Raw genomic sequence first — 19,352 nt, 5'->3', positions numbered from 1 at the left:
TGTTCCTGCTTTCTTTTTTTGTCTGTACATCTCTTTACGTTGTCAACTTTCGAGGCAAAACAGTTTATGCGTGCGAGCGCCTTTATGGTTGCGATGCTCTTGCTAGAGAGTTATAGCTCAGCGGGACCAGCAGGCCAGTGTAGACGCCAGTGCGCATGCGCGGTACAGCGTGCACAGTGGCATCTACGCAGACCCGCTGGCTCGGTCAACACCCCCTAGATAGCACAAGGCCTGTTTACTCCGGTCCATGACGTCACGCTACCTGGCCAGAAATTTCCATTGACAAGGCTGGCATGATGAAAGCGGTGACGTCAAAAATTACTGCATGCCTACTCGGGAAAATCCTCATTAGATTCTATGGCAGTCGGGCCAGGTAACATGATGTCATGGATTGGAGTGAAAAAGCCTTGTGCTATCTAGGTGGTGTTGGCTCGGTGAGCTATAACTCTCCATACTGTCTGGCTCCAGACGGTGACGACTGGCATGTGGCGACGTTTCTTCGCGTGGAAGGTATGGACACGCGTAAAAAAAAGAAAAGTCCGTTGAGTTCAGGATTTAGGCCTGAACGCCATCTGTGTTGATCGGGTAGGGTTTGTAGCGTGTATATACGTATAGGATAGCCGGAGAAAACTTTTCAAACTATAGCCGCGGGCGACGCGGTGTCCATGCGCTTCGGCAACGGAGTGTCTCACTCTGTATACGATGCCGTCGGCAGACCCAAGTTGAAAGCAATGACAAAGGTGGCGCGTTCGGGACACAGAGGCACCCAAAAATAACAATAAAGACAAACAAAGGAAGATAAAAAGACCCGCTTTATCCAAGCATGTGTGGCAAGGCTGCACGGACCGCGTGCGCCGGCCCGCTTCCGCTTTCCGGCTGCTGAGCCGCCGTTTCATCGCGTCCTCCGCAACTTTCTTACAGTCGCCGAACAGCTGCTTCTGTTTCGCACTTCGCAGTAAACAAAGGCGTCGCAGCTATCTGCGCTTATCTCGCCGTCCGTCTCGTTTTCCTCGTGCAGCACCCTGTTCGCTACGTTGTAGCGGAGGACGGGGACAACTGTGGATAGTGCCACTTGCGTTCGCTCGTAATGGCTTTCCGCTCATCAGTGAAGGAGCAGTGACCTCTCGATGCAAACACGCTTGTTAGAAGGTTGAACTGAAAGCGTACATCTCCTTACGACTTTGGCAAGTTGGAAGGAAGCTGGTCGCAGGCAGGCAGTGCGTTCATTCCGCCGCTTCACCCTGTGCCACGAGATGAGCTTTAGAAAACAAACAAGCTGCGTCGGTGTTGAAAGGTTCATTTCAATTAAATAACAAATTTTTCCATCCTCAGGAAGTGGCATATTAAAGTGAGTCACGCGCATGCACTGCGCATGTGTCGATACCAAACCAAACATTGATGACGGTTTCGTCACTACGTGCGTCCAATAAACGATTTTCGTGAACGCTTGCGAGATAACTTTAAATATACCCTCGGACCTATATCATGCGAGGTCAACGAAACCTTCGCATGGCACAGAAAACGATCCCAACGCTCGGACAACCGCGCAAGCAACAGGGCGCCATATTGCGACATATCTTCTGCGTCTCATTCACGACGAGCTCATGCATGTAGGTCGGGCTTTGTCAACAACTCGCGCTGTGTGCTTGCTTGCGTGTGCGAAATGCACGTGTGTGCGGAGCGTGAAGCAGCTGTCACGCTCCATGGCCATCATGCGTCGCGTATCACATGCTCACAAATCCTCCTGACTGTACGCAGAGTGCAGTCATTGCGAGGCCGAACACGTATGCGTATAAATATTGTCACTTTGTTGCGTCCGCGGACAAGCGAGTAAATACATAGCATTTTTTTTTTACTTCTGCCTCACTGTACCTCTTTCAAGCATTCTCACGTAAGCAGACCACCTGATACTCTATGCGGGCCATGAGAACACGTTTGAAATTAATTCTATCAAGCGAAACAGGACACATCAGTACACACTATACAGATGTGGCCTTCGTCTTGGCCGCTTAGATGCGAAATTACCGACGTGGTACTCCGCGGCGTATTCGGCCAGGTGACAAATTATCATCGGCACCGATTGCCCGCCAAGCCGAGCATTTCACAAAAGTCGCGAACATTCATACGGGGGACATATCTTTGCAACTAACATCACTAAAGAAGTAGTAGTCAGTTATGAGTAGGACACACGGATATCTCCGATTTCCTTTTAGACAATTTAGAAAACGGATGGAATGGGTATATCAGGCAGCGTTTCAGGCACAGCCGCTTCTCTAGCATCGGCTCTCACACATTGACGGACATATACTTATGGCGAAGAGCGTGGGAAGTGGTTATGCGCAGTGACGTGCATTAGTACAACAGGACCGTTCAGTATGGGAAGAAGAAGTACGTATAGTATCTATAATCTCGGACGCGCAGCCCTGCTGAGGGAGGGGAGCAATACCTGAGAGAATAACGGTTGTGTTGCTACAACACGACCTCCCTTTCTCTTAAAGATGCATTAAGTACTGCTTTTATGCGCTTGAAGAAGGCGTCCACGACTTCGCGCATTTTAGGAATTGTTCGCTTGAAAGCAAGGCAGGAATAAACTATGACAGACGCAGTAGTGGAGAACACCTGGAGTCCTTTTAAGCGTGCACTCAAAGCTCCCTACACGAGATTTTTCGCATTCTTCACCCGTTGAAATGCTACCGTAGCAAGGGTAAGTCGAACCCGCGACCTCAGACTCGCAGCAGGACGACACAGCCGATTTTGCCACCGCGGCGGATGCGCGTGTTGCAGTATACTCCACCAGGGAAATTGTCCACGGTGTTCGTCGATGAGTCGACAACGACACTCGAAGGCGTCTGCATACGACGCGTGTGAGCTAGTCTATCTATACTCGCTGACTGCTCTCGTGGCCAGCAAGGCGGCGTTCCCGTTGAAGGAAGAAAAAGCGCTGCCTATCGGCCGGCGGGCAGCGCGTCGGAACACTCTTCCCGTCGGGGACGCCCGGTATGCGAGCCAAGACCCACCGGCCACCGCGTGTACTTTCGGCCGAGCGCCGCCCTTCTCTTTTTCCTAATGAAGAGGAGACGGCGCGGCCGACCGCAGCGAAAGGAGCAAGAAGCGTTTCTCCGCTTCGGGGCGTCTTTTGTTTCAACGGCAGTGGCGGCGGCCTTGCGTCGGGACCGACGCGTCGACGTTCGACCTTGCACTTGGGAAGCTTCCGCCCTTCGGCCCCGACCCCAGTATGCCGGGCGCGCGGCCACTCTTTCTTCCTTGCGGGGGCGGCCTCTTTTTGATTCTTTGCGCGCGCGGCTTCGTTTTTTTTTCTTTTCTTTTCTTTTCTTTCTCCCCGTTCGCTCCTCCGGCGCGGCGGTCGCCGAGAGAAGTGCGGCTGCCCCCATCGCCGGGCGTCCCTGACGGCGGGGGTGCTTTTTATTACTATTACGGCGAGACACTCGGACGCGGGCGAAAGCTGCGCCCCCTCCCCACTCCAGCCCGGCGTCCTGCGTGAGCACCGCCGCTTCTCCAAGGAGGGAGCGCCGCATCGACCGTCGATTGCCCCCGCCATGCGTTAATAAGGAAAGGAAGACCCGCGGCCGGGGCCGCCAGTGCTTGCGCCGTGGCCCGGGCGCCGCACACCGGGCGAGCGCCGTCCGGCTCGCCCCGCGCGACGACGCCACGCGGCTCGGCGAAGAAGGGTCGCCGGCAGGAGCCGCGCCTCCGTTTAATTGGCTCCGGTTGGTTTATTTCAATGGCGAGTTTTGAGACGCGGGGGCTCGGTGGGGGAGTGGGGCGCCGGGAGGGCGAGGGGACGTGTTATGCCGAGCTCTCTCGGGTCCCTTTGGTCTGACACGAGGGGGCCGCGACCCCGCGTCTTCAGTAAAACCCGTGATGCGGGTCAACCGGATTGAACCCGGAAACGAGCGCAGTGGAACGGGGATGTTTAGCAGTCAGGTGCACCTTGGAGGGGATCCGCTCCGGCCGCAAAAGAAGAAGAAAAAAGAAAAGTGGGAGCGGAGTAAAAGGCAGAACTTTGTCCCACAATTCCATAACCCACCCCCGTTTTTTTTTTTCTGTTACTTTGTTACGTCGGTTTTCTAGGCCCTAAAGAAGGAAAGGAACTGGGGCATGCTCTTGAGATTTAGCTGTTAAAAAAAATGTGCTTGGAGGTTCTATTAGTTAACGCTTTCTTCTTTGAGATTCAATTAACTTGCAAAAAAAAGGACACCCGCTGTTGTGCCATACTACGAGCACCACGTGGCAACCACGATGCGACTGGAGCTGCCATACTGCGTGCACCACGTGGCTACCACGAGGCGACGTGAGCTCCCACTTCTCCACGACGAATCAGGAATTCGACACAGGAGGCGACTTCAAGAAGAGCCCAGCCATCTCCGCGACGAATCAAGAATTCGACGCGGGCGACGTCATCACCCTGCCGACGAGAACTCGCCCAAACTGGTTCCTGCCGATGAGGGGTCGCCGAAGGGATTTAAGGGAGGACCGGCCCAATGTCGGTTTCATGCGTTCCTACTGCTACCTGTACGCTATCATCCACTATCTGTAAATATTGCATACATTTTTTCGTTTCTTCTTCGTCTACGGAACGAGTCCGTCTTTCGACCTCCACCCCGAAGTCACAACACCACCGTGTCTGTGGGCACGGGGCGTTTTTTCTCGGCTCTCCGGTGCAAGCTGCCTAGCGCCTGGCGCTGCAGCACAAGCACTTAATTCTGCTCTCAGAAATGGACCGAGTTTACGGCGCAGTCATTTTCTTTTTTATTATTATTTCGTGCTCTCAAATTCGTCAGAAGCACTCCGCAATTAATTTGTCGTCACTCGATGAGCAAACTTCGGTAATCAACAGTTCTCGTCGGCTTCGCTCCTGTTCCCCCAAGTCCGGCAGGATCGTTGAGCTGGCGCTTTACACTCGGAAGAGTCGCGGCCCGTGTGTTTTCGTCATCCCTCTCTCTCTCTCTCTCTCTCTCTCTCTCTCTCTCTCTCTCCTTCGTTCTGGTTCGACAAGGGAGTGGCCGTGCACCATAAACAGCCGCGTTCAAGCTCAGCGACCCCGCCGAAGCAGCGTGACCTCGCTCTGGTTAAAAAGACGTCATTGTTAACCGAACCGAGCGGCCAGCGAGCGGCAGCCTGCTGTCAACGGGCGCTTCTTTTACGGCGCTTTGGAGAGTCGCTGGCCGCGGCCCGGAGACGCCGTGCCGTCCTCGCGAGTCCCGCGATTATGCGCAGCAGTCGTCGGCGCCGTTCCGCGCCGCGGTGCGTGAGCGCGCCTGTGTATAGTATACATACGCGCGTACGGTATGCGCATCGTCGAGGAGCACGGGCAGCGCGCCCGTCCAGCATTGTTCGAGGCCATTTCGTAGCTCATTTGCATATGAATCAGCGCGTCACTGCGCCTGGGACTGCGCGAGAGAGGCAGCTGACGAAGGCCCGTCGTATGGCCGCAAGGAGCACGACCCCTGCCCACCGTCTGTCACCGATGCGCGCCATCTATATGCTGTATGTGCACTCGCCTATCAGGGGCACTCGTCGCATTGCGCGATTCCGCACGCCATCGTCCTCTTCGTGGAGAGGAACGCTCATCTTCAGCTGGTGTTGTTGTGGGGGGAGTGGCAAGCGTCGTCTTCGTCCCTGATACCGTTAGATGGCACTATAGGCCGTCTTATAACCGCATCCTGTGATCTCCTCATCCACGTGCTCCCTTTTGCCCGTATGGATGCACTGCCATCAACGGGATTCAGGTTCAAGGTTATTGTTTCATTAGTGGTACATATGTATAGTAGATGTTATGCAGAAATAGATCCCACAGTTAGAAACTGCAGCGGAACCTCTTGTTCTTAGTTACACATTAATATATGACTAAGAAGGCGTGAATTGCGTTTAGGAACAAAGAAAGAACTGATTACACAATTTCTACAGTGTTAAAGCAATCAAACCTATGGCAACATATCACAACATAAAAATGTACATGATAAGCGACATATAAAAATACATCGAAGAAGAGATGCAGTTTACGAGGAAGTAATATATAAGCTCTCAGTGACCGCTCCTACGATGATAATGTACATGAAGATTTCTACGAACCGGTAAATTATTCCACATTTTCACGCTTTCAGATTCAGTCCCGGCGTATCAGCAAGCCGCTTCTCTTGTGTCTCGACGGCCCTACGAAAATGTCTACGGAGTTTTAATTCCACTTCCCCAAAGACAGAAGCGCGTGTAAACTGAATTTTAATAAAATTTTCTTACCGAGTTTCAAAAAAAAAAAATCGACCACCGTGTTTTATTTGAAAGTCACTTTTCGTGTCTCAATTGAACGCCTGTTAAGTCAGTCAAAAGAGGCCTGTAAGCTCCAAAAAGAGTGACACTTGCACTTTTTGGGGAGAAACGGTGGTGACCCGTATGTTCGGCATATGCATGTACTACGCCACCAGCAGGAGCACGGAGCCGCACCACGCTGGCTACCCGCTGCTGGGTGACGTAAGCAGAACGTCGCCTCGAGGGGCGCGGCTTTGCGCTCGCTGCAGCCTCCCAGTTTGGGTTTCGCGCGCTCTGATAGCTGAAATTCGTGGTGCCACCGTTCCGCCCGCAGGTAATCAGAGCGCAGCTCATGAGCGCCCGTCCCAGGGTTGAGCGTCGCCGTCCCTCGGAGTAACCGAACGAGCGATGAAAGAGCGAAGCGCAGCGGGGGACGAAAGACGGCGACAGCTGAGAGAGCGCAAGGAGGAAAGCGGAGGATGAGAGTACTGCAATAGGGCGAGAAGGAAATCAGAGTGCCGCACGACATTTGGGAGATGGCGCCACAGTAGCGTGCGCCGATGACGTCATTACTATAGTAGGATACTACTTTTAAAAAATACAGCAGTTGGCAACCAAGGCACACGGACCGCGCGGCGTTGTGTTATTCCGCCAGCCAATCACAGAAGCAAACAAAGTCGTCGTCATGCGACGTACTTGATACCTCCGGTGCGCCTGCTGTTCTTCAAGAGTATTTTCGCCGGCGGAAGCGATGAGGTGTGCAACAGACATGGACAAAGATTTTGGAGTCTGAGCACTTCACTCTTCAAAAGTCATCGGTGCAGTTCATTTCATTGCTGAAGCCGTTTTACTCGTGAAACTTCACTGCCAACTGAAGTGAAACTTGACAGTAAATAGTTGCAGCGAAGCAAGCGTTTTATTTCAGTTGAATAAAGAATTACGCTTTCGCCGTTTTACTACAACAGACGAGTGAAACGTATAAAATTACGCGCTTATAACTTTGTTTTTGTGGTTACCGCCTTATTTAGGTAACAGGAAAAGTTTGAAGTACGAACTATTTGCAGCCTCGCGGAGGAACAGTGGCTGGCGGTTAATGAGGGCGTGGGCGGGCTTCACGGCAGACTTAAGTTGTATCCCGCTATATGGCATGAGGCGAGCGCGTCCACCGATACCATATATGGAGACAGCGCTGGCATGGGGGCTTCGGACCCACTGCGCATGCGCTACTTCGCCGTCGCTAGAGAATGCGCATGAGAATGCGCTCCGCGCGAGTCACGTGTTCGCGCTTTCTTTCTGAACAATGAGCGACGCAGCCGGTGGAATTCAAAACACCCGAAGAGCTGGGGATGCATTCTGTAAGAGTCCACCGAGTGGGCATGTCAATTTCGTCTGCTGTTGAACTTCTCATTGGCAGGGCTGGGCTGCACGTCCACAGCAACCAGGCGCCACAGCCAATCAGCAGTTCAGCCACAGACGAAATGGACGTGTCCAATAGGTGGGCTCTTACAGAATCCCTCCCCTGTGCTCGAATTTCGCATTAAGGAGACGCGTAATCGCCGGTGAATTTTTTTTTTCCAGATCCAAATGTTGATGACTTGCACGGAGAGCTCGCTTGAGTTTCCCAATTATGGTGAGACCGCTGAAACTAAACGTTCAAAAGTTAATGATTTTTTTTCTTAATTAGCAACTGATTACCACGTATCACCCGTCGCCCCGTGGTCACCACCACTGACAGCATGTCTCCGACGGAACTGCCCTTTTATTTCAAAACGGCTTTTTTTTTTTAAATATTACTTCTGGCGTTTTTCAGATTGTGCGGCATATATAGGACCTCGCTAACGCTTCCATTTCACTAGCCCATCGTGCTACACATATCGCGTTACTCGACATTACTCACCTTTTTCTTTATATTAATGCTTCCACGAACGCTTTAAAACATATGGGCGAGATTTGACCGTGTCTATAGGCGGTTCACCTCCACCCGTAGGTTCATTCGTCTCGAGCTCAGCTTCACAGAGTCGGCAACGCTGACACAAGGACTGTATTTCTCGATGCACAAAATCGTTTTTTTTTTTTCACTCCGATAAAAGAAATGCAATTATCCTTTCCAGCTTTCGTTCGAAATACGTTTCGACAACCCACCGCGAGACAGCTGACAGAAACACCGCTCGCAACACGCGCTTCTGCTGCAGCCTATCTACAGCCCCCGCAAGAAACGTTGCGACCCGTGTTCGGTTGGTTCACGCACGCACAATGGAACAACCATCAGCGCTCACCGCTGCGAGGCTCGAGGAACAGCTGCACGTGCAGAACATGCGACGAGAGCATACAACACCGTCTTGGCGCCGCAGCTAAAAGAAGAAAGAAAAAGAAATAGCGGCGAGCTTCTCTCTCCGCGCGCCCACAAAGGGTGTTCGACGGGGCCCGTTCGAAGGTCTACAAAGCCGGCCTTCCTCCACCCCCCCCCCCCCCCTCCTTCCACATCAGCGCGGCCAACGCTTTGCTCTCGCTCAGTCGCCTTCCTCATCGGCGTAGTATGATTATTTCCTGCCGCCTCTTTCGGCCGCCCAGCTTCACGCCCGTCGTCATCGTCGCCGTGGGAAGCGGCTTTCCGGCTCTCGAGACGCCGGCATCGCGGAGACCCTCTTTGTCGGCGCGCAGAGAGAAACCTAGGCGCGCCACGCCGAGAACCGCACTCTCGAGGTTTTCACGCCGTTGTACGATATACGTACGCACGCGCGAAATGAAGTCCGCCGCATTTCCACTGCCCTTTGACAACTGACCCGCTCTAAGCAGAAAAGAAAGAAAAAGAGTTTGATCACTTGGCGAAAATTGGCATATATTGAAAAGGAAAGTCGTGCAAAATAAACAATCACAAGGGAGGGTACGAAGACAAGCGCTTGCCATACGCACTAAGCCATGATTTATTTACTTACTTATTTATTTGTTTATTTATTTTACTACATTGTTGACATATCGCGGGTACACGAAGGGTTCCGCTGCACTCTTTTCCTCATGCGTCGTCAGAACACGCCGCCCGTTCGACGCTAGCCTGTGGCGAACTCAAGAAGTACGTTCGCGCTGCGCTCGTGACAAGAGCTGTGGTGGGGCCGATTTTGACCGTGAGGCCGGTCTCTGTGTGGCTTTCGAAGCTCTAGTGTTCCTACTGGGGGATAGAACGCGAAGCTTTAAAAAATGGGTGAAATCAATACTGCTTAATATAGGTATACTGCTGATCTCGAGCTTTGGAGGGGAGCTGCTCCAGGATGTCTTCACGGGGCCCGGCGACCACTCTTGTCTTTAAGTGCAGCGATACTTTCGAAACCACAAGTTCGCCAAGGCTGTGCCCCTTAACGCACGCTGAACTGTATAGTCATTGTTTCATGTTGCGACGACATGACATGGTCCAGGAGTACTTACAACGTGTAGACATTTCTCTTCTATATCAACTGATCCACGCGATAAAAATGCTTCGCAGGACCCACGCCATATCCTAATTTAGCGAGTATAGTAAACACATCCACATTCGCCCTCAATTGTGTACGTCCTACACAATTGAGGGCGAATTGAGGGCAGTTGTGTACGTCCTACACAATTGAGTAAGAGGCGTGACTTTCAGATGCTCAGGAACATATAGGCATTCATTTTTCGCTGATAAGATTGCACGAAATTCACGCTAATGAGCCGCACGCTGCGACTTGCGTACCGTATATCGCGGCCCTATACAGATAAGGTTGCGCAGTATATATCCCTCGCGCAAGTCACCACGCGTCCACGACGCAAGAGCGAAGAAGCCTGTCGCTCAGTGTCGGAGGCCGTCTCTGCGGGAGGGCACTCATTACGCTCTTTCAGCTCGAACAAAGCGGGCGGGCAGACAGCGGCGCAACAACCCTGCAGCTCGGCTCTCAAGCGGCACCGGCGCGCGCATGCATAGCAGATGGCGCAGGGTTCCGGCGTTGTGCGGATCAGCGGCAACCCGTTGCCAGTCCCACCGAGATGTTCGCGCGCGCACGCGTGTCTTCACCTGACGTCCCGCCATCCATCATCTTACTCAGACCTGACCGTTTCCGGCTCGCTCCTCGGACGAGGAGGGAGGGCAACGCGGCTCCGTGACGGATCCGGACGGCGGGGCCCGAACCTCGAGTGGAGGAGGGCGACCTCCCCCCTTTCCGCGATGGATTAGCTCCTCGCTTCCGTTGCTTCCAAAGGAGGAGCGCCGCTGCTGCTGCTGCCCTTGGCGCCAGATCGGCTGGCCAGCTGATCGCGGAGCGAGATATCCAGTAGCGCGCGCGCGTGCAAACGCTGTCGTGTATAGAGAGACTATTCGCGCGATCGAAGCTCTCCCCGACGCGAGCGGGATTTCCAGACTCGGTACCGAGCTGGTCCCGGCGACAAAGGAGGTCGGAGCCGAGGCGATCGGGACGCCGCGCTGCCTCGGGAATTGCCTACCAACAGGGCTCCCATGTCCCTAGGAGGGAAAGCACCCCGCTTTGCTAGGGCAGTTTTCGCATGTAGGTATCCTTCCCCAAATCGTGGCTGTCATTTAATTTTTTTTTCTTGCTTCCAACGCTAGATACCTTAAGACGGCGCCGGACCGGACGTTTCAATCATTGCTGAAATGGCTGCATTCTGCCAGTGCTTATCTGCGGCACTGAATCTTGGAGGCTATGTATAACGAAGAAACTTTGAAGCAAGCTCAGGATCGACAACGCAACGAGAGACGGAGAAAAAAATGATAGCCATGATTTTTTGCAGGTACTAGGACAGCGCAGTGAAATTATCTGTCACACTTCTGTACGTTATACACTTGCCAATATTTAAATATCGAAGTCGATTGAGCGGGCAATTGCATGTAATCTGTGTTCTGCAGATGACTGGTTGTCTGTTACTGTTGAAGGAAAGAGGTGTATATTTAATGGCGGCACTAGAAAATTCGCGTGTACAGTGTATACACACTCGGTTGACGCAAGACGGCCATGGGTATAACCTATAACCCTTGTGTTGCTTTGGCCCATTGAACCCCATAATTTCATTTGCTTTCACACGCATTTGCTTTTCACGCATTTCTGAATGAGCACCTTGCCCTGCAAAGGGAACTGATGTCGATGACGAGGAACGAGCAGAAAATCAAATCATTTATATGTCGGAGTTTTGCTTGCCAAAACCACGATCTGATTATGAGGCACGCCGTAACGGGGGACCCCGTATTAATTTTGCTCACCTGGAAGACTGGAGTTCTTTAACGTGCACTTATACTCCGTTTCAGACTTAGCGTGCAACGCTGTGGAAGCTGTGTCACTCAGTGCGTTCTGTCTATGCTTCGCTGTACGCAAACGGTGCTTGCTAGCGCGGGCATGCACATGAGGCTGTCGCAACAGTCTGAAGATAAAGAGAGAGAGAGAGAAAAAAACGTAAACTAATATAAAACAACTACTAGTCGCCGTACAAATACACAGTTTGTTGCTTTTTAAAGATGACCTTCTTTTTTGTCACTTCATACTGATTCCAAATAAATTAGTTTCACCTCATATTTGCTGGCAAAGAACACCGAACTATTTGGTGGCGCTAGCGAACCGCTGCGAAATTGATGCCTAGCCTCCACAAGAGTACACGAGCGTTCTTGCTTTTCGCTCCCCCCCACCCCCCGCCCCCGTCGAAATGCTGCGACCGCAGCCGGGATCGAATGCGCGCCGGTTTTGGAAGGTAAAACCCCAGAATTGCAGAAAGCGTCTTCGCGCAAAGCCTGTCATAGTGACACACAACGCTGGGGATTCTGCTCGCACTCGCGACCACCACAAGGGCGGCGGGCACGTCACCGCTGCTGAACGAAGTGTGGCCGTTAACGTTCTTTTCGGCAGAGGCGTATATAGATACACATTGGAGAGAGAAACGTAGTCGGCTGTGGGCACAGTGTCGTTCGGACACATCAAGAGTCACATCCTGTAGTTTCTCTGAATCTGAGTGGAGAAGCCACGCAGCGGACACCAATGTATCGAGCACGATGCGCTCGTGCTGCAGTTTGGCTTTCCAAACATGAAACACTCGCACCAAAACAAGGCGCTCTTTTTCTACAGCCAGCGTCTGTTTCTGCGAGTATGGGTCTTTCAGCGGCTCATGTGTTATTGTTAAAAAAAGAAGGAACCTCATACTTTGTCAAAATGACGGAACTGACGCATAAGTTGTTATTTATCTCGCGTTCCCTCTCTTCTTCTTTTTCTATCTCGCCACGCCAAGAGAATACGCAAGTTTATGGGGGCCTGCTTCAAAGTGCTCTCCTCTGGAAGCAGAACGGCTGCAGCAAAGTTTCATGCGCAGACGGCTGGTGAGTCATGCACCCAACATGGCGACGGTCCCGTTCTCTCTTTTGTGCCGCTTTTGTTATGCTTTTTCTCTTTGGCCGTTGTTTCGCTGTCAGGGCGCAGCGCGGTGTCCGATTAGGGAGAGGGAGATTACCAGCAGCGAGAGCGTGGAGAAAGAGAAGGAGGATATGCACACCGAATGATGCCACGTGACCAAAGGCGACCAATCAGGCGCGTCTCCGGCGCAGATGCGCGATCGCGAAAAGAGGGAAAAAAAGAATTGGAGAGAGGAGGGCGACGCGCGGCGGTCTATCAGCTTGATCGTCAGATCTCATTGTTCGCCACCTACGAAGCCCATAGGCAGCGGCAAAGCACACAGAGCAAAGGCAGTGCGTTTTCTCCTGGCTGCTGCTGCTGCTGCGTTAGGTCAGCCTCTCTCCGTTCCCCGCTCTCGCGCTTTTATGATTGTGTCGCTCCGTTCACTTTATTTGTCTTCTTTTGCGCCCTCCTCACACGGGCCAACTCTTACACCGTCTCGATTCCGAGCTGCGCGTGAGCCTGGCAGCGAGAAATCTAGCACGGGGACGATATGTGAAACAGCGCCCAACGGCGGTGTCCGACCGGTTGAACGAGGTGGAAACACGAGAACATTACTCTCTATTTTCGCGAGTCGAGAGCCACTATGGCCACTCTCCGACAGTGCGGTGACTTTGCAAGAAAGGGACGGGCTTTGTGTTCCTGTAACTGTTACCAGCTACTGTGAATGCTGCTGTGGAAACTTGTATATTTAGAGCAAGGCTTAAGAGAGAGAGAAGAAATAAGAGGTTTGCATCTGAAGATGGAAACAATCCCAATTGCGAGCCTGGAGTTCCTTATCCGTCTTCCAGGCTCGCCTCTTCTGAACTTTTCCACAGTCCGTCGGCAGGACACGCCTTCACGGCGTCGTCGCGTGATTTCTTTCGTAATCCATCAACACCTCCTAGATACACATCTGCACTCGTGATCTTCGTGAACGAGGCTGTTTCCTGTTGATATTCGGCAGGAGTCCTCGTAGCAGCGCTTGCTTGAAGCTTTTTAGCAATAGTCGTTGCGTGGCGTCTTCCTCGTAAGATACAGTCAGAAAGAGACAGGCCACAAGTCAGCTGGCCACACTAGAGAGATTTAGATTAGGGTATGCAAGCGGGCTTGAATACCCAACAGCCTGGTACCGTATTTACAAAAGACTCCGTTCGTAAGAGAAAGTTTTAGTCAATCCTGATACCGGACATATCATTAGCGAAGGCAGCTGGCCCATGGCAAAGACCATGCATTTACGAATGAAAAGCTTTGTGAATTTGGCCACCGAAGTCAGCTAGGGTATTGCTGGGACCCAAGCGGTTTGCGTGCGCAAGTGAAAAGCGATACTCTTGAGTCCCCTATAAGGCTCTCTACTGTCTCGAGCATGTCACAAAGTTTGCCTGCGCTGCTGCCCCCGCTTTACTGCTTGTAACCTAGCTGGAGCATTAGATGCGATTATGACCAAAGCCGTGAACATATACATGCATTGTGAGCAACACAATTTGCCTTGGCATTGGCGGTGCGAAATTTGAATGGCGGAGCAACGCCGTCTGAACTGGCAAAGAAGGAAGATGCTATAAATAGCAACAAGGTGCCGTAAAGCAAGAAAATGCTGCCCGGAATTTTCGGCGGTGCAACTGCGTGCTGTACGTTGCAGCAAGTCAAATCCGTGTTTGGCACAAAATACAGACAAAAACATTTGTATCTTGTTTACGAATCACTCAAGAATGCGTCCCTTGTGATAAAAGAGGAACGCTTTATTTACATATCCATGGCTATTTGTCCGATCCGTCTGCCCTGCTACACGTCATCTGTACGAATGCTTTGTCACCGCACGAGTCCGTTCGAAGGGCGAGATAATTGTCATTTGAGTAGAATCGCTAAATTATTTGCACCATGGCCTGTGAGCCGCGATTCTGCTTCTAAGAAATCCTAAGCAGACGTTTTGCTGGATAAGCGCCCTCACGATCGGTTAAATTATAGCACAATGCAACTATGTACCGCGGTGCGCCATTATGGGTGAATTTGCTTTTGCGAGCCCTTATTACACGTGAGCTTGTCTGTTTACCCTTTTATTCTCTCTGTGCATGTGTCCTGCTCCGAAAGCCTTTTAAAAAGCTTTCTTTTTTATTCTTAGTACTTGCGGCAAGGTCATACGTTTCCTGCTCTTACACTTATTTCTACCGTTGGTCATTCCTCTGTGCAGGTTTCCAGACTGGATAAGCGCTTCTGGCTATCTTCCCTTACGATTCTCGCTCCCCTGTTTCTATAATGTCGAAGAGCGCCATTGGTCAGTTAGAGTTGAACATGGTTGCATATATGTAAATTTTATTACCCCGGTGACGGGTAACGGTGGGGACGGTTGCTACAGGCAAATAGCATCTTGACAGTCCGTTTCCTGTGATCCCGAACACACCACAAATTTCATTTACCCCTCCTCCTTCTTCATTAATCCCTTATTATAATCCCTTATTATTATTATTATTATTATTATTATTATTATTATTATTATTATTATTATTATTATTATTATATTATAATCCCTTATTATAATCACTTATCATAGTACGTTTCGCGCACAGTATCTACACACATCTACCCCAACTGGCACGAAATCTTACGCCCACTCTATCATCAACGTGTCAATAAGTGAATGGACGCACACTTGAATATATGTGCACCATATACGCACAGTAAATGACGGACTACACCGATAGCGCACGAATGGTCGAAAATGAATGTTTCGTGACGGTCCACAAGAGTAAGCGAGTTACTAGCGATAATACAACTTTGCTACAAGGTATTACAGCGTACAAAACCGCTACGTTTCAAGCTTTGTGCGCAGCAGGAACAAGTACATAGGAATCGAGCACACCCGCGAGCGATTAGAAATAATCAGATAGTGACCGCACCAAGGAAATATACTGAGTCAGAACTGTCACAAGCCGCTGCTTCAAAATATTTGCCAAATAAAGAACGAAGAGCAAAACACACTAATCCTGATTCAACTCATGAGCGGAGAGTTCGCATAGTTTGGAATACATATTTACCCTCGCTTTTAAAACAAGCCGTTCTCTCAAGCTGTGGCTAAAGCTTCGTGTCGTCCACCCAGTCACCGCCTATGATATCTCTAGGTTCGCTCAGCCGCACCGGCGTCACACACACCCATTGTAAACGTGGATGCAGTTGAGGCAAGCAATGGACGCGTCACCACGTGATCAAACATGGCAGCGCCCACGGGATCGTCGCGAAAAGGGTCAGTAGGCTGTAGTTGAGCTTCGGCGAAGCCATCGAGGAGGAAGAGGAGACAAAGGGACAAGGCAGGTATGTTAACCAGAAATGCGTCTGGTTGGCTACTCCTACGCTGGGGGAAGGGAAATGGTAATAGAAAGATGAGAGCGTCGAGCGTGATGCAGGTTAAAACAAGTTGCTCATCCGGCGAAATATTTTCTCTCGTAAAAAGTAAAATTTTTGGAAAGTCTTTAATACAAGGAGTGCGTAGCCGGTGGGAGGAGATCAGGTACGTCGTCACTAAGGGAGCCTAGACGTGAATGCCTTCGGGAGCCTACACACGTGGCCGTGCCTGCAGCACTTGGTATGCAGTGTTGCGCGGCCGCTGACGTAGGGCAGAAGCTGCGCATAGCGTAAAGCAGGAGACACACGCTACGATGCGGCGTCCGATCCGACGTGCGGCGCTGCTCCGACATGGGGCATACGACGACTCGGGGCACACGGTGCGTGCACCCGAACGAGCGAGCGGCGCGCAAGCTCTGCCTAGATCCAGCGGCCCAGCTTGTACGCTCGTAAGACTTCATTTCCACGTCGCGACATACAATACAGATAACTTTGCCCAACGCCGTTTCGCTTTACGCGAACACTGTCAATAAATGTATGCTTTTGGGCTATCGAATCCCGGCCGCGGTGGCCGCATGTCGATGGGGGCGAAATGCGAAAACACCCGTGTGCTTAGATTTAGGTGCACGTTAAAGAACGCCAGGTGGTGCAAATTTCCAGAGTCCCCCACTACGGCATGCCTCATAATCAGATTATGGTTTTGGCACGTAAAATCCCCTAATTTTTCTTTAATGTACGCTTTTCCGAACGACAAAACACTTACATGACGGCGCGTTGTCCGCTGACGGCTCCGCTGACAGCCAGCGATAGGGCCAGTCGGCCTAGCTCGGCGCACGCCGCGGCCGACGGCGCTTGCGATCCAGCCCGAGCTCGTCGAAGAGCGCTTATTTTATTGCGATGGTAATATATATGGACACTCCAGGCTCAGTTTTGCTGTCGCCGTTGCCGACGGCAAAAATTCATCTGGCGAGTGTACATAATTGCTATCGCAATAATAGCAGCCCCTTCAAATCTGGCATTAGAAAATGGAGACACAATTTGATTTCGCAGACCGCGAATCTCCAGCCGCGCGACTACCGATGGTAGGCAGCAACATGATGCGCTGTTTTGCACATCAGTCACCGACTCTGCCAGGTGGGGCAGTGTTTGTACTACAGAGTGTCGTTAAGCAATGCTCAAGCAGGTCTTGGTAGAAAGGGGGCAGCGAAAAACAGTGCGTCGTCAGGGAACTGCGCAGAGATGCGTGTAGCTATAGAATAAGTACTCGCAAAGCGTTCACGAATTGAGGTAATCGTTAATCAAGCGAAGAAATCAAAACAGTCAATATTTACCGATGCAAATCCGGTTGATTAGTGACCAACACCCCATAGCTGTGCCAATACGAGCGGCACGGTCCCGCCGCGTTTGCGGGGGTGTGCACGTGACTACTGTGCCGCGATAATGGCGCGTCGAGGTATACGTTCACACTTGAAGACGGCGAGTGAATACTGATAATGGTCGGAAAGGTTAATAACGAAAAATAAATACCGAGTGTTGTAAAAAGATATATTAATTTCCGCGAGAACAACAGCTTGCTTTATTTTTTTTTTGTGTGTGCATCAACCATGTGCTGTACCGGGTTTTTACGCCAACACTTTCATATTAAAAAAAAAAAGAAATGCCCGTGGAAGATAGCACAGTTGTAGTCAATGAGCTGGTCTACACTCTTAGACAAAGGTATACACCCTGTGGGGTGTATATTTGCCGCACAACGATGATCGCCATCTGTCTTGCTTGCGTTTCCTTTCTTGAAAACGCTGCGCTCGCTACCTTCCTGTCGAGAACGCTATGTCACGCCGATAACGCGCATGCCGTTCGTTACTGGGAATTACCGGGCTCGCAGCCTTAAAGAAAGGAAATGCGGACAAGAGAGATGACGATTATTGTTGTGTGGCAAGATACGACCCAAAGGATGTAATTTTATTTAACAGTGTACTCGAAGAAGCGGACATTACTTGCACAAGAAGTTGACATGCGTAAGCGACTAATTACCAAAAATCACTAACCAAGTTTTGACTAATTGCGCCATGGCACATATTGCAATTTAAAAATTCTAGCAGGGGAGTTCGCAAAGCGGATCCACTTGGAACAAATTCTCAGGATGACACTAATTTCGAGATATTAATTCCCGAACTTTGCGGAGAAATGCATTGGCGATTCTTCAATGCACGAAACGACGTTTTGTTAAGAAAGTAAGTGGAACAACAGTGCATTTTTACTGCAGCTTTGACGGCGCATATCTCGTAAATGGTCTCATCCGCACAAATATATGCAAGTGGATATGCCTTGCAGTCCCACCCGCTAGAATATGTAAATTGCAATATGTGTCATAAGGTAATTGGATAAGAACTCACTTCGTTAGTTTTTTGTTAAATAGTCGATTATGCGTTTCTTTTTTTTTATGTTGCAAGTAATGTCCGCACTAGCTCATGAACTAGAATTGTGCTATCTGCCACAGGCGATTTTAAATATTTTTTTTAGATTGAAAGTGTTCGCTGAAACACCCTGCATAGGTACGGGTCTCGTTTCAGCTACATCTACAGGGTCATACATTGGCCGGCGTTCACCTGACACACGCGGAGCATGCAGCTCAGCCAAGTCCACCAAAGCGTTCACGAACGAAAATACCGCAAGTGTCGTCGTGAAAAGCCTCGCGCAAACGAAGTACGCCGAGACGATCAACAGATGGAAGAGAAGCGACGAGCTGTGGGGCCTCAAAAGAAGAGCAAAGCTGCGAGGATAGCGCGATTCAAGGGCCAACGGGGGAAAGACGAGCGTGCCGCAAGGATGGGGAGGCAAGTGAGATTTCACCCCCCCCCCCTCTCCCCCCGTCTCCTCCGGACTCCCCCAGGCGGCATCCTGAAACATCTGCTGCTGCCGCGCTCTCCCGACTCGGTGGGGAGAGCAGCCCGCCGCCGCCGCAGGCGTCGAATGAACGATTGCGAACCTCGCCGTTCGGGACTCGGGAGATTCTCGTAAGCGGCACTTGAGGGCGTCCGCTCAGTAATTATTGCACGGCGAGCAAAGCGCCGTGCGCGCGCGTACCCGGTTGCATCGCGCCACTGCGCGCTTTCCGCGACCGGACTGCAGCCATCGACGAGAGTGGTTAGCGGTCCGTTCGATCGTCGGGAAAAATCATTGCAGGTGGGTTGTCACGAAGAACTTGACTTTCCGGACACATTTAAATGCACAGTTTCTTTTGCGCCGTTGGGAAACCCTGGCAACAGGCCGGGGTCAGCTGTATATCTGTCAGAAGGAAAGGGTAAAACTGCTTTCAATGATGCAGCGGCGAAAGGTCCGAGAGCTAGTACACCTCTTCATTCTACCTTTAGGCCT

General features: G+C 51.1%; 1 protein-coding gene across 5 annotated transcripts in view; it reads right to left on the bottom strand.

Moving 5' to 3' along the window:
• The window catches only part of Tet (Ten-Eleven Translocation (TET) family protein), a 220,285-nt gene that overhangs the window by 175,683 nt on the left and 25,250 nt on the right, over positions 1-19,352 (bottom strand). The window contains exon 1 of one of the 5 annotated variants that reach the window (XM_065452034.1): positions 17,309-17,434. The exons of 1 other annotated variant lie outside the window; for it this stretch is intronic. Coding sequence is in view for 1 of the 4 variants with exons in the window: in XM_065452032.1 (XP_065308104.1) it covers positions 17,309-17,345 (37 nt within the window). In the remaining 3 variants the exon portion in view is untranslated. Of the gene's footprint in view, positions 1-11,488; positions 11,511-16,740; positions 16,839-17,308; positions 17,435-19,352 lie in introns of those variants that run through there. 3 more of the 5 variants (XM_065452032.1, XM_065452039.2, XM_065452037.2) reach the window with 3 other exon arrangements.

Source organism: Dermacentor albipictus, chromosome 1, assembly GCF_038994185.2.
Source record: "Dermacentor albipictus isolate Rhodes 1998 colony chromosome 1, USDA_Dalb.pri_finalv2, whole genome shotgun sequence".
Classification (NCBI taxonomy): Eukaryota; Metazoa; Arthropoda; class Arachnida; order Ixodida; family Ixodidae; genus Dermacentor; species Dermacentor albipictus.
Note: the sequence above shows the minus strand (reverse complement) of the source record. Positions and strands in the feature narration are given on the sequence as shown.